The following is an 18378-nucleotide window of genomic DNA, read 5'->3' on the forward strand; positions in this document are numbered from 1 at the left end:
ATGTAGTGACTCCATTTGGTCATTAAAATACACAATATTTTTAAGGGAATGAATATCAACAAAGGAGTTTGCAGAGATGAAATCTCTGGTAGATTTGGGTTGCGAAAGATGCATAGGTACAATTTAAACAAATGAGCAACTGCTCTACAGTTACTGTTGAATTAATCCATTCAGTTCCCATTGGACCAAAGAGTACAGCACACGTTTGGGGCTGCAGGTACGAAAAGGGCATAGCCAAAGGGAGGGTCCTGGGGTCTGGACACCCCTATCACCTAACTGAAATTACGTGTATTATATTTGCCATGTAGCAAATCTGGAAGATATTTTGATTTTCAGTCATACGATGAAAAAGTAGTATGCAGTATTGATAGTCAAGGCCATCGATAAATTAACTATCCATACCACTACTTGCTGTTACCATCCCTCCTTTAGCTAAGACAACAACTGGCATTGTTGCCTTTACTTGAGCTCAGTAGTTGTTTTGTTAATCAGGTAAGTTCTTACTTGCAGTTGAATTTAATGTAAGTGCTACCGTTTATTGATTTTGTGCTATTATGGTACTTTCTAATTATGGATAAGTTTGTAGCAAGAAAGAAGAAGAAAACGGATTTTATTCGTCCATTTGCACTAAGGTAAGTTCAAAATACATATGCACCACTATAACAGCCTGATTACCTACATATAGCAGTTTAATATTAGTACTAAAGTCTTTATTTGGAAACTGGCAGAACTTTGGGGTTTCAGTATTTCACAAGGTAGTGGAGTGGTAAACATCCTTACAAATAACATTAAATACAAATCAATGCACAAAAATATGCTTTGATTTGCCAGTGTAGCCAAAACCTCAGGCTGGTTAACAAAAACATTGTGCAAATGGTGATCGTTGCATTTCTTTAAAAAAAGTTGCACAAAATTCTATCATTGGTAGCCCACCTGGGAAAATATCATCCAATCTGGTTGCCCAGATGGTACTCAATTATGAAAACCAGTTCCGATATGGAACAATGAGGAGTAGCTTGTGGAGAGCAGAAGGGATATGTGATAGCTCAGTCTATAGTTCATTCAAATAAATGTGATAAATGACAACTTATGTTGTAGAGGAGTTTATTAGCATCACAGACTATATAACCATATTATCATGGATAAATACTAACTCATTTATGAGGTTGCAAACATCAGAGGTCTAGCTGAAATCAACGCTAAGATCCCAAAACTGTAGTTGATAACATTTCTGTAGTTTGTTTTGTTTTATAAATAAATTTGATTGCTGCAGTTTCAAGTTGACTGTTCAAATAATAATTTTTAAAGTTCATCACTTGAGAAACTTGAAGAAATTCAATGAAATGAAAGATACTTTAATAAAATTTGAGACTGAACTGAGGAACTTTGTACACTTTATGTATTGAAGGAATTCTCACACTTTGTTTCAGATAAGTTGTAAATTTAAATACAAGATAGTAGAAGGAGAAAAATAGCTATCATCAAGAGAGGTTTGAACTCGTTTAACTTTATAAGTTTCAACCCAATGTTTTAGATTCTTCTGTTTTATGAGAGTGAACCTTATATTACATGACTGAGCCGTGTTTTGTTAGCAAAGAGAAAATACTTTATATTAGAATTTTAATTCATTTTGCAATAGAAAGAAGTTATCATATTGCCACATAATGAAATACTTAACTGTGCATTTGGGTACTATATTGCAGAGAATATATGTTATACCTTTTTTAAGAAAAGCTTTTCTTTCTTAATTTTATAGACCAAATACTATTTGTATGAAAGCCTCCCGAAACTGAGAGCCTCCTGAAAGCAAATTATTTACACAAAATTAAAAAATAAATAATGTGTTTTCAGAATAAATGAGAAACATGGGACTTTTGAAGATGCTCTTTAACAAACTGGACCAATCCCCCACCTTTCTGGCAAAATCCTAGCTACAGCCCTGCACGTACATACACTATGTGATCAGAAGTATCGGGACACCAGCAAAAACAAACGTTTTTCATATTAGGTGCATTGTGCTGCCACCTACTGCCAGGTACTCCATATCAGCGACCTCAGTAGTCATTAGATATCGTGAGAAAGCTCCGCGGCACTCATGGACTCAGACAGAATTGGAAGGAGAATCAACATTGGCCGTATTTTTTGTTTTATTAACCGCAAAATTGATTTTCGGTCACTTAGTGACCATCCTCAGTGCTGTAATATACATTTAAAATTGGTAGGCACTGGTATCAACAAGCTTAGAGCGATCACATAAACTGTTGATACCAGTGCCTACCAATTTTAAATGTATATTTCAGCACTGACGATGATCTCTAAGTGACCGAAAATTGATTTTGTGGATAATAAAACAAAAAATACGGTCAATGCTGATTCTCCTTCCAATTCTATCCACTATTTGGTCGTGGTGTACAGAACACTCCATGGAGTCGCCAATCAACTCATGGACTCACTTCACGTGGTCACGTGATTGGGTGTCAATTACATCATATGTCTGTATGCAAGATTTCCACAATCCTAAACATCCCTAGGTCCACTGTTTCTGATGTGATAGTGAAGTAGAAACGTGAAGGGACATGTACAGCACAAAAGTGTACAGGCCGACCTCGCCTGTTGCTGGACAGAGACCACAGACAATTGAAGAAGGTCGTAATGCGTAATAGGCAGACATTTATCCAGACCATCACACAGGAATTCCAAACTGCATCAGAATCCACTACAAGTACTACGACAGTTAGGCGGGACGTGAGAAAACTTCGATTTCATGGTCGAGCGGCTGCTTACAAGCCACACATCACACCGGTAAATGCCAAAGGACGCCTCATTTGGTGTAAGGACCGTAAACATTGGATGATTGATCAGTGGAAAAACGCTGTGTGGAGTGACGAATCACAGTACATAATGTGGCAATCCGATGGCAGGGTGTGGGTGTGCCGAATGCCCGGTGAACGTCATCTGCCAGTGTGAGTAGTGTCAACAGTAAAATTCAGAGGTGGTGATGTTATAGTGTGGTCTTGTTTTTCATGGAGGGGGCTTGCACCCCTTGTTGTTTTGCATGGCACTATCACAGCACAGGCCTACACTGATGTTTTAGGCATCTTCTTGCTTCACACTGTTGAAGAGCAATTTGGGGACAGCGACTGAGCAACACGATTGAGCACCTGTTCATAATGCTTGGCCTGTGGCGGAGTGGTTACATGACAAAAACATCCCTGTAATGGACTGGCCTGCACAAAGTCCTGACCTGAACCCTAGAGAACACCTTTGGGATGTTTTGGAATGCTGCCTTCGTGCCACGCCTCACCGACCGACATCAATACCTCTCCTCAGAGCAGCATTCCACAAAGAATGGGTTGCCATTCCCCAAGAAAGCTTCCAGTACCTGATTGAACATATGCCTGCAAGAGAGGAAGCTGTCATCAAGGCTAAGGGTGGGCCAACGCCATACTGATTTCCAGCGTTACTGATGGAGGGCGCCACGAACTTGTAAGTATTTTTCAGCCAGGTGTCTGGATACTTTTGATCACATAGCGTATGTTATATGCATCTCACTAATCTGATAGACAACACAAAATTATTGCACAAAAAATGAATTAAGAGAAAACCATTGTTTGGCAGGTCTTTTAAATTGTAATGATAATGTTTACACAAATGTCAGTCCCACCTCAACTAACAAAGTGATCACATGGCAATCAGATTTTTGTAATTTTTTATATTTGTAGTACATGAAGTTCAGAACTCAAACATACCTCTCCCAAAGCAGTTTGATGTAACACTGAAATATTCTTGAGAAAATCGACTTTGAAATTTTCCAATTATGTTTAATATACTAAAATATATTTTTTGATGAGCAGCATGGCTCTGTGTTAGAGTGCTCGCTCCTTGTTCAGTTCCATATGGAATCAAATGTTTAAACAAACGTGCATGTTCTAGGAGCATTTCCATGATCCGTAAAATACATAATGCATATGAGACTGGTAATTACTAGATCTGTAACGTTTGAATACCTATATCATTTAAATATAGAATTCATAAAATACATGCAAATTAACACAGCTAATTGTCATTTTTAAGAAAAATGTGTGTCCTCTTATTTCTTATTATATACTGCACATAAAAATCTCCTTCTCATTGCAAACAAAAATTCTTAATTACACATCTGTTATAAAAGACTGAAGAGTTAAAAAAGTTATAAAGATTTTTTTATTGTTTTGTATTTTACACTTCACACACATGCTCATAAAACATGCACCTTTGTTAAAAAATTTGATTCTGCCAGGATTCAAATATGCTGTCTCCCCCATGCGTCAGGCGAGCACTCTGCTGCTTAGCCACAATGCTTATCAAAAGAATGTCACCTCAGTTTAGCGTATAAAAAGGCTCGGAAAACTTCGAAGACAATTTTATGAAGTGTTTTTGAGAGTTGCTTCAAACTGCTTTGGAAATGGTATATTTCAGTTCTGAACTTCACGTACCATAAGTATAAAAAACTACAAAAATTCTGCTTGGCATGTAGTACACTAGTGGGAATCAAATACAAGCAATTTTTCAATTTATCACGCAATTTCAGTCTTCTACATGAACAAATCCTGACAAGAACACTAACTTTGTGTCCACAGGTTCTTCTGTAAGAAAAAAGAATGGAAAAGTGCTGATGCAAACGGGACTGTTCAAGGGGTACCACAACATCACCCTAATGCCTGGTCAAACACAGAACATGACAGGTCCAAACAAATATTATCCTACCCCCTGCTTTATACCTTGATCCAAATTCTTGAGTGATTTCTCCACTTATACCTCAAAAGGCTCAATTCCTTCTAAACCATTCCTGGACAAAGGAATCTGAATCTGTTTATTGTGACTGTCAACAAACGACCAGACAGGTTTTTCTGTTATTTTACTGGCTGTTGTCTTAGCTGGCATGCATCTTTCTTCACTGTAGACCTATTCTCAGACTAAAGTAATAAAATTGTTCTGAACAAAATTTTTGCCAATTTATTTACCTATTACTGGTTGAGCATCAAGTGATGTCAATCTATGTTCTGTAGACGGTAACTGCTCATAGAACTTCTGAATTTGGTCTTTACCAACAGTTCCATTTCCATTCCAAGAAAGGATCCCAGTATCTAAATAATATTTAGACATCAGCTGAAAAACAGAAACATGAGCTGTAAAACAGAACAAACAAGTCCACAGGCAGCTGCTTAATTTACACTCTACATTGTAACCAAGATAGATATTATTAATATCATATACACTCCTGCTGAAGTAACAGAAAACTTAGATCATTATTATCCTCACATGGGGTACTATAGTCTGCAAGGCTGATTTCAGCCAAGTGCACAAAATGCAGTACATAAAAACACTTGCAAATCAAGCAATAACAGCAAAGGTGGTGTCTAATCAAAATGAACTGGAACAACCGGTGAAAACAGCAAATCATTGCAGAAAATAAATGTAAGTGTGATTTGTCAACGCATGCTGCTGGGAATTATATCAATATACTATGGTACGGTAACTAATCACCATATAGAGGAGATGCTGAGTCACAGACAGGTACAACAAAAAGATTGCTAAAGGCCTTCTTCTAAAGTAGATCTCTCTCTCTCTCTCTCTCTCTCTCTCTCTCTCTCTCTCTCACACACACACACACACACACACATACACACACACACAAAATCAAGCTGGCACAGCTGAGACACACGACTACGTCTCTGGTCACAGCAGCCAGACTGAACAACGCTCTCCGTCTGGCCTAGCAATCTATCCTTTTCATGATACTGTCATTAGCCATGTTAGTGGGGTACAATCAACCAATTTATTGTTAGCTTACACAACCAATGTATTCAAGTTATGGTGATGTTAAAATAGAATTCCCATCTGCCTGTATGTATCAAACAGAAAGGAATGTTGCAGATAGTAGGCAACGTGTGAACTGTGGCATGACTGTCTATCGAGCAGTAGTTGTTTGCTACATTCATAACATGAAGGGAGTAATATTACCCACTGTGAGACTGATGATACCAGTCAGTCAGTTTAATTATGATAAGATCACTCAGCCTGCCCTCCCCACAAATGAACTGTGAAGTATTTTGAGTACACTGAAATGAGCTCCTCCTTTGCCTTGCAAGTTTCATGGAGTACGCATGAACCAAAAGTTAAAGAAGCTAATGTGGAACAACTGATTCGTTATGAACAGCAAATATCCACATAAAATGTGTACTTTGTGTTCACAAGACATTAGCACTGAACATGGTCTCTATGTTGATAAGCTGGTGTCTTAAATAAATTGCTTACTCACACTGGTACTGCTTGGACGTAATACAATCCTTTTAACAGCTAATAATGATTAGTAATGCAAAAAGTGCATCATTGGAATCAAAAGTAAAGTTAATACTATGAAACACATAATGCCCTAAGCAAGGAAGAAGAAAGACTTTCTCCAACTGAATCATGTACATGCAATTAGGGTTACAATCTTTGGCATAGTATCCACTGCAGCACAGTGCAGAGGGTACCAGTGAAAAATAGGACATAATCTCTCTTCTAAATATGAGTCTGCATTAACCATGTCTCCTGTCCCTATACTCAGTAGTGGTGGTGGTAGCAGCAGCATTACTCATCCACAGATCACTTTAATAAAAATAATGAGCATGTCAGGATTACAGTTTCAGAACAGAAAACATAATTCATATTTTCAGGCTTTTAATTACTTACAGGTCTAATTGGACAAGGATATGGCAGTCTATCATCATTATCGCAGATGGAAGACATAAAAAAAATCTGCTATGTGTAACATAACTTAACAACAGTACACATTATGCAAAATTCTATAGTGCTATGCTTATTCGTAGGAAGCTCAAGACCGATGATCAGGACTTTAAAGAAAATTCATTGCCAGTTTATATGCTTTTAGCTGCACATAAGACTGAAAAAAGCACCATCACAGTGGTCAGTTCAACAACACATTCTTAATGACCACACCTGGACAAGTAGCTCTATGCATCTACGAGTGTGCACACAGAATGCTGGTTAGCCTGCTTATCAAGGTGCAGCAGTCTCGTTAGCAGAATGTCATGCACGCTCGTTTAGCTCTGCAGTCTTTCTTACATAGTTTTACAGAAACTATTCATAAAAAAATTGATTTTTATATTACATATAGTTTTATATGTCAGCTTCGTGGTGAACTGCCTATCATCTCACTAATGGTCATACGTATTGTGACATTCACGTTTAGACCTAAGTAAGATGCTGCACTGAATTCGAAAAAGTTTGCAATGAAAAATACGGGTCACTATGATTTTGTGTTTGGTGCATATTATACAATGAGTTGTTGTGAGTGAAAGTTTGCTAAGATACTGAATTTTTTTTAGACTTAGGAGGAAGTGTCTGACTGTCTCTCCAGTCTTGAAAAAAAGGAATTTACACAGCACATTCACTTCCGAATGCATGCACGCAAGAATGAAATATTCATAATATATCTCCTAAACCATTCAAAATATCACAATGAGATTTTGGCCAATTGTAGCAATATGGAACCTTCTTACCTACTTTGATACAGCCAAAGTTACAGTTTTTATTTGTCTTTTTTTTCCCAATCACGTGCTGTGATTTTTGAAAAGTCATTAATAGCCAATCAAAAGATAATTTGCCAGTATGAAAATTAACGTGAAATTAGATCTGTTACAGTAAACTGACGCAATGAGAATTTCCATGTGGAACTGACCTCTCTGGCTGCTTATTGCTTCTTTAATAAGACACACGGTTTCAGAATTCTGTTGCAATAGCTATTAAAAGGTGAGTTTGTGCTATTTATACTGTTTTGGCAAAAGCAAAATTTAATGGGGCAATTAGGTAAATGCATGTGTCACTCAAAACTCGTCACTGATGACTCTTTCTGGGGGGGGGGGGGGGGGGAGGTTTAGCAACTCAGATAAAAAAAAAAATGACAATTCTCTTGCAATTTCAGGGGAATGCTGCAACCCAGTGTATCTTTAATAATGAACAGCTGAGACTGAAATTTACCAAAGGATTTCCTTTCTACACCTTATTTATATTTGACATATGAAAAATCACAGCAAATAGCACACCATCTACCTGTTCCTATCCCTGTACAGAGTGAGGAAGTAAATCTGCTTACTACATTATCTTTTAATTCTCCAGTGATATTGACTTGATGAATAGTTGGCAAGGTTCTTTAAGTTATCAGTGTGTTCACAGCTCCAGAGTTACAAAATGTTTTACTGGATCTACTCTGAAAAAAAAAAAAAAAAAAAAGAGGTTCCAAAAATATGATATTCATTACTTTATGGACTGTTAGAGACTACTCATTAATATTAAAATAGATTATAAATATATATAATCTATCTTTAACATATCAAAAGATGTGAAGAAGATCAGCACTTTACTCCGAATGGTGATAGGAACAAAAAGATGGTACACAATTTGCTGCAAATTAGCTTCATACTTCCCAGATGAAGGGAGAAAATTCTTTGGTAAGTTTCCATTCCACTTGTTCACTATTAAAAAGACAATGGTTTTCAATATTTTTGTCTGAAGAGAATCTTTTATCATTTCAAGAAGCATCATCAGCTACAAGTAATGGCTACATTTCTCTTGTTGACAGGTTTCATTTTGCTTATTTTACTAAAATGCAATATAATTTGGACAAACTCGCCTTGCAGTAGCTATTGTGACATAATTCTGACACAGAGTCATATTAAACTGTCAATGGGGACCAGAGAGGCAAATAACTTATGGAAAACTTCACTGTTTCAGTTCGCAGTAAAGTAAGAGAAGAAATTTCATGTTTATTTTCGTACTTGCACATCCTCTTTTGAATAGATGCTGAGACTCCTAAAAAAAAAGTTACGGTACTGGGTTAAAAAAAATTGAAATAAAAGCCATAGCTTCTGCTATATTGCCGCAGATAAGGAAGTTCTGTACATTAAGTATATAGCAAAATACCTTACTCCTCGCGTGCTATCACTTGCCAAAATCTCACATCGATATCTCGTATGAGGGATGTTTTAATATTTCATTCTCGTACATGTGTGATCAGAAGTGAATGTGCCACAAATTCCATTTAAGATTGGAGACAGAGAAAGACCTCCTGCCAAATCTACAGCAAACTGCAATATTTTAACTAAATTTCATATGGTGTAATATGCACCAATAACGAATCACAGTAACTCCTATTTTTCATTGCAAACTTTTCGAATTTCCAGCTCGCTGGCAGATGTGGGGCTGCACCTGTCGGTGCCGTCACCTGTGTTGTGTGCTGCCTCATTAAATAAAAATGGGATATTTTCCGCACTAGGTCAAGCTGCCTCACGCTGGGCCACATGCACAGGCAGCCTGTTTACTTTCCGCGCGCATCCTTACTTTTTTCTGTACGTTACAAGTTTCTTGAGTTTCGTAGCCAGATCCCACCAGCTCATGTTTCTTCTGGCACGCAAGTTCTATTTTTTCCCGCACCTCTTCATTTCGCACTTGATCCATCCATCATCCATATACAGCACTGTATTTTAAACACTTCCAGCTTTGCTAGGAGGTACATCACATCTGTACAGTGATTTACTTTAAACGTACAATTTCAACCACTTGTAACAGTTTGATCTCACTCACTGAATTGTCTTTTTCAGCCATTCACTAATTCAGGACATGTGTGCCATCTTTTTTTAATTCAAGTTCATAAAACAGATCTCAAACTTATGAACATCCTGTACTACCATGGTGAATTTTCCTGTTCATTATATATTTCTACTGGTGTAATATTTAGTCTGCATCTTCTCTCTTTCAATTAACTTCAGAGGCATATTCTGAAAAATGAAAATCAAACTATAAATCTATAGCCATGTGAGGATTTGAATCATCTGCCCTTTCCAAATACAAATCCACCTGACTGAATTTAATTTGGAGTGGATTTTAGATATTTTAATTTCTTCTGTTAAGTATTTACAGATTTGGCCAATTTCACTCTGCTGCTGACCAAGGTACGCTCTTCTTAGTATGGTCATTTATAATAAAATACGACAGACATGTCAGTTCCTGTTTAGGGGAGTGCTGGTCCAGCAATATATACACGAGTGCTTCTGTGAAATTTGCAAACCAGGAGAGAAGTACTCGTAGATGTGAAGCAATGAGGCCAAATTGTGAGTCATGCCTCAGTAGCTTATCTGGTAAGAACATTATCCACAAAAGGAGAGGTTCCAGTGTCAAATCTCAAGAGTTTTAGTCTAGCAGTAAGTTTTGTGATTGTATCTGACAAATGGGATTGGGGGAAGGCATTTTCACATAATCGGAATTCATAACATACCTATTGTCTGGCAGCACTTACTTAAAAAAGTGAAACATAATTTAAATGATCTGAAGGTGAATCTTCAGAACATTTCAAAAACATGCCACAAAGTTTTCTGTCTTTCGTTAAAAGTTATCTATTGACAGACGTATTGCCATATACAATGCTTAATTTCATGAAATAAATGCTTAGTTGCACAAAATATTTCTTCTTTTCAATTCAATGTGAAAATTTCAATCAAACACTAATTTACTTACATGCCTCCTTTTATCCACACTTTCATAGTACAACTTCGTGAATTCCTCAGCAGTTCTGCAGGCTTGATCTACCTTTGCGTCCTGCAATTTCAAATTTTATAATTATTTTAGAACATAATTATATTACAAAACTAAACACTATCAGCTGTAAAAAGAGGAAAAGGGGAGGAGGGAGCTTTTACTCCAAATTCAAGATGTAGAGGGTATGGGGGAAACAATCCTGACAGACAGGTAACGGGGTCATATACCACTAATGCCCAGCTTAGATCATGCAATGTCAGTGTGTGTGTGTGTGTGTGTGTGTGTGTGTGTGTGTGTGTGTGTGTGCGCGCGCGCGCGCGTGCACGCACATGCATACACATTTTCCTACATGCTTCAAAAAGGAAGTGCATTCCGACAGCTAGTAAAGCTCTGTGCCTTTTGTTTGTGTACCTATTGACGACGTAGTGCTTCTGCGTTTTGGTACGTCATTTCCTTTATTTCTAAATAACTCATACTTCTCAACCAGAACTTTGCATACATTATTAAGATTTTACTGATGTACCTAAGTGAGTGTGAGTGTGTGTGTGTGTGTGTGTGTGTGTGTGTGTGTGTGTGTACACAAATATCCATATACGCATGGAAACGGCTTCATCATACTGTGTTTCCACTGTATATATTACTATTTACAGTTTTTATTCTGCTTCTGATCTTACACATTCTGAAATTTTGTATGGTTTTACTGTATTGAATTTTGATTTTGGTTTGCATTTCTGTTCATGTTCTCACTAAAAATGTGCTGTAAATTCAAAATAAGTAGAATGAATAAATATTAAAAATATTAACTGGAGCTGAGGCACTTATTACTTTGTATGGTTTTCCACTTGACAAAATTTACTTAACTGAACCAGTTATTGAAACAATGGAACTCCAATTTGGAATATCAACAATACAAACAAAAGGCAGATTGCTACTTACCGTAAAGATGACACATTAAGTTGCAGACAGACACAATGAAAAGACACTTACACATAAGCTTTCAGCACAGCCTTCGTCAGAAAAGGAAACACAAATGCTTCCATTCGCAAAAGCCAACATACCCTCTCTCTCTCTCTCTCTCTCTCTCACTCACACACACACACACACAGAAACTGCCATCTCCGGCAACTTGGCCTGGAATTCAACTGTCACATGGAGCAGAAGCAGCAATCTGGAGAGGGCAGGAAAGCGGATGGATAGCTTGGTACGAGTGGAGGAAGAGAACTCCCTACCAACACTTCATCAAATCCAGACCTGATACATTCCCATAATACTGTTGTTAACCTTTCCACCAAAACCCTCTGCCCCACAGAAGTTTCAGTCCTATCCATAGGCCTCCGCTTTAGCCCTAGAACCAAATTTAATCCTGTGGACTTGTGAAAGACCTAGTCTCCTTCCCCCCTGCCCTGCATTGGAAACACTTCTTTGTCACCAATCCCTGCAACCAAAACCAACCTAATCTGAACACTGAATGTTGCCTCTCCCAGTTCATACTACCATCCAACCGTGATCCTCCTACCAAACCAACCATTTATCACTTTCGAGGAATTCCTTATCTCCAAATTGGCCTCACAATCCTTCCCCAGGCCCCTTTCTCAGAACATCAACTTTTCAGCAGAAGAAAGGGCAGCCATACACAACCTCAAAACAAATCCTGGCCTAATCATGTATCTGCAGACAACAGTTCCATCACTGTTGTTATGAATCCCAGTGACAATCTGGTTGAAAGCCTCTGCCAATTGTCTGTCTCTTCCACCTATAAACTCTGCCAGTGGTCCCATCCCAGAAGTTCAACATAACCTCCAATTCCTGCTTCAGGACTTAGGCCCTTCCCAGAACCTCTTCCCTCCATCCTTTTGCTTCTCCACCCCTATGATACCACACTAATCCATCTTCAACATGGTCCACAAAACCCGCAAACCCAATAATCCTGGGCACCCAATTTTAGCTGATTTTGTGACCCCATTGAAAGAATTTTGAGCCTCAATGACCAGCAACTCCAACCAACTGCTCGTAATATACCCTCCAACATCAAAGATACCAACTATGCCCTCTCCACTATCACCATGCCTCTACCTCCTGGATCCCTACTCATCACTGTTGATGCCCCTCCCTATACACAAACATCCCTCATGCCCAATTTCTTACTGTTATTGGAAACTACCTTTCCCAATGTCCTTCAGACTCCAGACATACTGCCTCATTCATTATACACTTTACTAACTTTATCATAACCACAATTACTTCTTTGAAGGGAAGGTATACAAACAAATCTGTGGCACACTAATGGGCACCCGCATGGCACCCTCCTATGCCAAACTGTTTATGGGCCACACAGAGGAGAGCTTCCTAGCCTCCTGAAACACCAACGCCCTAGCCTGGTTCAGGTTCACTGACGATATCTCCATGATCTGGACTTAGGACCAAGACATTCTATCTTCATTCATTCACAACCTAAGCACCTACTCTCCCATCCTCTTCACCTGGTCCTCCTAAAACCTGGGTGCTGACCTGCACCAAAAAATCCTTCCCCATACAGGATGGCCACCCAGGGAAGGTTTATCAACTGTGACAAGAACTCCTTTGCCCACTATGCTTAGGGTCTCTTCAAGGCCTTCACACACAGGCACTACCCCAGACCTAATTGACTGATCGACTGAGGGAGGTTATGGGACTAAACGGCGAGGTCATCCATCCTCCAATTCAAAGGTACTTGCATAAGATAGATGGTACACTAAAAATAGGCGGATCCAGCCAGTAAGATCAAATTATACAGCTACAAAGTTAAAAGACACACAGTAGAAGGCATAAAAGGGCAGACCAAATCTAGAAACTGGAAAAAACTGAGGGATAAAAGAGTGGTCTTTGCAGGGGATACTGGTCATTGGTCCCAGAACTAGAACACGAAGAGAGGCCCCAACTATAACCACAACCACCCTGCTCCTGCTTTAGGAGCAAAGCAAAACATTACAACTGAAAATAAAATCCACTTTCTTGTAGGAAACTCAGGACTAGTCCCACCATCCGTGAATCATTTGCAAATATTAAAGACAAGGAATATGGAAGGCTATACTTAGTACAAAGGCCCAAAAGAAGGGGGACATTCAACGAATAAATGGGGTGCAAACAGTCTGGCTCCACAGCCATATTGTGGGGGTAGCTCATTCCCCAAGAGGAAGCAATGGGTGAGCCTAGTATGACCGACGTGTAGACAGCATAAGACAGTCCTCTTTCCGAGAGGGTGGAAGGAAGAGCACCAAACTGCAGTAGTCTCCTTGACTGTGCCGAGTTTATTACTTCTAGCACACCAGATGTCATTCTACTGTTGGGCAGAGAGAGATTTAATGTGTATCTGCATATCTCAACCCAAAATCATGAAAGGGAATGGGGGCTAAGTATCTACCTCTCTAGCCAAATGGTCAGCCACCTCATTCCCTGGGGTGCCCACATGACTGGGGACCCAGAGGAAGGCAACGGAGCTGGCGGCATAGCCAAGGGCAGAGAGATCATGGATAGGAGAGACCAAAGGGTGACGAGAGTAGCATTGGTCTATAGCCAGCTTTACTTCTGCCAGTATCTCGTCTCCTACCTTCCAAACTTTACAGAAGCTCTCCTGCGAACCTAGCAGAACTAGCACTCCTGAAAGAAAGGATACTGCGGAGACATGGCTTAGCCACAGCCTGGGGGATGTAGCTGTGAGGACCGGGCGTGAGTCGTGCTTCGGTAGCTCAGATGGTAGAGCACTTGCCCGCGAAAGGCAAAGGTCCCGAGTTTGAGTCTCGATCGGGCACACAGTTTTAATCTGCCAGGAAGTTTTATATCAGCGCACACTCCGCTGCAGAGTGAAAATCTCATTCTGGAAACATCCCCCAGGCTGTGGCTAAGCCATGTCTCCGCAGTATCCTTTCTTTCAGGAGTGCTAGTTCTGCAAGGTTCGCAGGAGAGCTTCTGTAAAGTTTGGAAGGTAGGAGACGAGATACTGGCAGAAGTAAAGCTGTGAGGACCGGGCGTGAGTCGTGCTTCGGTAGCTCAGATGGTAGAGCACTTGCCCGCGAAAGGCAAAGGTCCCGAGTTCGAGTCTCGGTCGGGCACACAGTTTTAATCTCCCAGGAAGTTTCAGAGGGAAGTGAGACGCATTTCAACTGGCAATCCTACCTGAGAGAGGGTGTTAGGATGTAGATGTCCCTCATTTGCAAAGAGGTCGGGGTACACGGTGTGGTCAGGGAATCGTTCAATGGTGATTGCGTAAGAAACCAAGAGTTGGTTCCATCATATTTGCAGAAGGAGAATCCCCGGTTCTGCAAGGAGACTGTCGACAGGACTAGTGTGAAAGGCGCCAATAGCTGACACTGCGTAATGATGAACGGGGCCAAATAGTTTCAGAGTGGAAGGAGCCGCTGAGTCATAAACCTGACAACCATAATCTAGTCTGGACAAAACCAGAGTGCGGTCTGTGTTTTGGAGGCAGAAAACTGGAAGCCATGGGAGAGGGTCCACGCAGAGGCCCATTGGATGATGACTTGGAGCTGGCATTCAGTAGATGCTACTGAGTGGGAACTGCACCAGATGCAAAAATCGACATTTAATGCCGGGGTAATCACAGGACCAACAGAGGTCACAAGCCCATTGATGATGACGATGATGATGATGATGAGGAGGAGGAGGAGGAGGAGGAGGACGACGACGAGGAAGAGTGTGACACTCAACACAGAATCTTGTGAGATACCATTCTCCTGGACCCAAGCGGTGTTGAGTGAAGTGCCAACTTGAACCTGGAAGAGCCGGTGGGATAAAAGCTAACGGATAAAAATTGGAAGGAGGTTGTGAAAGCCCAAGTCATGGAGGGTAAATAAAAGCACCAAGCCGTGTCATATGCATTATGTAAGTCAAAGCAGACCACAACAAGGTGCCAGCAGTTAGTAAAAGCCTGTAGGGTTGCTGTTTCCAATCTGAGTAAATCGTCACTTGTAGATCATCCTTCCCGGAAGCCACATTGATACAAGGGACAAAAGGCCCTGAGATTCGAGCACTCAACATAATTTGAAGCTAACCATCCTCTCGATCAGTTTACAAAGTATGTTTGTCAGGCTAATCGGCAGTAGCTGTCGAGAGATGATGGGTTCTTCCCAGGCTTATGAATGGGGATAACTACACTGTCACAACTGTCTCACAAGTTGGGGAAGTGACCTGTCCACAATGTCAAATGAAATCATTCGAGGACAATTTCCTTTCACACTGCAATGTTGAAGCATGCAATACCAGATTTGGTCGTGACCAGGTGCAGTAGCACGAGTCTCAGACAGTGCCGATTCCAGCTCCCACATGGAGTAACAGTAGTTGTAAGACTCAGAATTGTTGAATCTGAAGTCCAACTTGTCCCTCTCTACAGTTGCACAGTAGTGCTGAAGCACCAGATTCTGGCTGGCACTGGCAGTAGGTTTGCAAAATGCTCTGCCAGTCTGTGCGATGTCTCCGGGTGTTGTTTGGGAGTCACCCAGTAAATGACAGTGTTTACTGGAAATTCTCCTAATGGCTTCTCATACGTTTGTAGAACAAGCGGAACGGTTGATGGAATCCAGCAACACTTGCCAAGACCTCTTCTCGCTCTCCTTACTTGTGCATCGAGCCTTGGCTCTCATAACCCAAAATGCTGTGAGGTTCTCTGCTGATGGACGGTAGTTAAACCATTGAAAAGCAGCACGCCTGACCCACATTGCTGAGTGGCAGTCACCGGTCATCCCAATGTACACGTTGCCTCCTAAGATGAACTAAGGACTTTGGGGAGGATAAGTCAGCAGTGTGATGAATCACTCGTGTAATGTGGTCCACCCATTTCTGGACTCTGCTGCAGTGTTCAAACACAGCCAGCTGGCTAGCTGAAAAGTGTACAGATAGCCCTGCTGACCATCCACTGTGGTTGCGGCTTCTCTTCAGGAATGTTCTATCCAGTAGGTGAATGCAGAGTGGAAAGTGATCACTGGAATTAAAGTCGTCAATGACTTTCCTGCTCAATAGAATCTATGAGGGCTGGAGAGCAGATAAGTCAATGGCTCAGAATGAACCAGTAGCAGCGCAGAAATGAGTGGGAGTACCCGTGTCAAGGATGCACAGCTCACGAGACATAATGAGGCTCTCCAAAACACGACCCCAAGGGCAAGTAGAGGTTTAGCCCCACAAGACATGACAGGTACCGAAGTCTCCCAGTAGGAGAAATGGTCAAGCGAGTTGTTCTACAAGATCTGTGAGCGCCTCAGAGTCAACTACATCTTGCGGAGGTAGATACAGTGAGCAAACAGTAATACTCTGACGCGCATGAGTTTCAATGGCAACTGCTTGCAAGTCAGTTGCCAGTTGGAGAACAGAGGAGAGGCGCACATTACTGATAAAAACAGCAACCCCTCCCTTGGCTCTGTCCCCAGTCATGTCATCCTTTCGGTGAAGAGTATAGCCCCACAGCACAGGGATGTCAGAGGCTTTACAATATGTTTCTTGTAAACACAGGTACAGGGGGGAGGGGGGTGTTCCTGTCTAGCAGTTTCAGTTCCTCCGCACATCCTGAACCCACCAATGTTCCACTGTAATATGGGAACCATCAACCACATGGATTGGACTTTCACCCTGTCTTTCTGCTGGAAAAGGGAGCCTGTAATGGGTGGTGGCTCAGTCTTGGACAAGATATTTGCCCCAATCAGACATCAAGGTCAATTAGCTCTACAGAAAAATCACGAGAGACATAGGATAGGATGATGTCGACATCATCTGACTGTTTACTTCCTGGCTCAGTTGGTGATTTGTTGCCCTGAGTAGGCTTCAGAGCCACAACTGTGGCAATGGACCAGACTGAACCTTTGGAGGAGCAGGGAGCTCTACAACATCAGCTAGCATGGCTTTGTCTGATATTCTGGGAGGAAGTGTAGGCTTGGAAGTAACTGCAGCAGCACAACTGCACTAGCAAATGCAAGTAATAGTGCTGACACTAGCAACCTTCATTTGTGTAGCATCATTGATCTTCTGAACTGGCTGTTTAAGAACGGACACAAAGGAGACAGCAAACTTCGGGGCCTATTTTTGGCCTCATCATATGAGATACTCTTAGTTGTTTTGATCTCTTGAATCTTCCTTACTTCAAGGAAGGTACCGCAGTCCCTACTCCACACAGGGTGATCCCCAGAACAGTTCACGCACTTTGGAGGAGATGAACAACTGACACCTTCCTCACCACATTTGCCGCAAGTGGCTTCTCCTTACAACCAAAGGTGGTGTGCTCAAAGCACTGGCATGTAAAACTGAGCTCTGGGTTGGGAAAATAGGACTGCATGATGAGGCGAAGGAAACTAGTCTTGACATACTTTGGAAGTTTTGTGCTGCTGTAAGCCAGCATAAATGAGTCCGATTTCATGAGATCGCCATCCAAATATTTTCATCATGTTTTGCGCATCAACAATGCCTTCCTGGAACCACTCAGCTTTCAGTTCTACTTGGGAAATAATGTCAGCAAGATCCCTCCAAGTCACATCTTTACTATAGTTCAAGGTGTTGTGCAGTTGACTTTTATTGCATTGAACTTTCTGGACATTTTTCACTTGTTAGGAATCATATGTTCCTATCAATAGGATCCCATTTTGCAAGGGTTTGACAGATATTAAATTTCCAGTGATTCCCTCTAAACCTTTTTGTGTGCAGGAAGGTTGAACTTTCTGAAAGCTCCCCACTTTCTGTTTAACTATAAGAAACACGTTTTGGTCAGCAGTATGTGTTATGTTACTAGATATGTAAGACACTGTGTAATACCCAAGTCTGGAG

The 18378-nt window shown here is 40.8% G+C and overlaps 1 protein-coding gene across 1 annotated transcript in view; it reads right to left on the reverse strand.

Annotated features, from left to right (window-relative positions):
* Positions 1 to 18378, reverse strand: part of LOC126260810 (NTF2-related export protein) — a 45097-nt gene that overhangs the window by 6135 nt on the left and 20584 nt on the right. The window contains exons 2-3 of the mRNA XM_049958178.1: positions 10558 to 10638; positions 5004 to 5148 (exon numbers count right to left, since the gene is read on the reverse strand). Of these exons, the coding sequence (XP_049814135.1) occupies positions 5004 to 5148; positions 10558 to 10638 (226 nt within the window). The remainder of the gene's footprint in view (positions 1 to 5003; positions 5149 to 10557; positions 10639 to 18378) is intronic.

Source organism: Schistocerca nitens, chromosome 5 (assembly GCF_023898315.1).
Source record: "Schistocerca nitens isolate TAMUIC-IGC-003100 chromosome 5, iqSchNite1.1, whole genome shotgun sequence".
NCBI lineage: Eukaryota > Metazoa > Arthropoda > Insecta > Orthoptera > Acrididae > Schistocerca > Schistocerca nitens.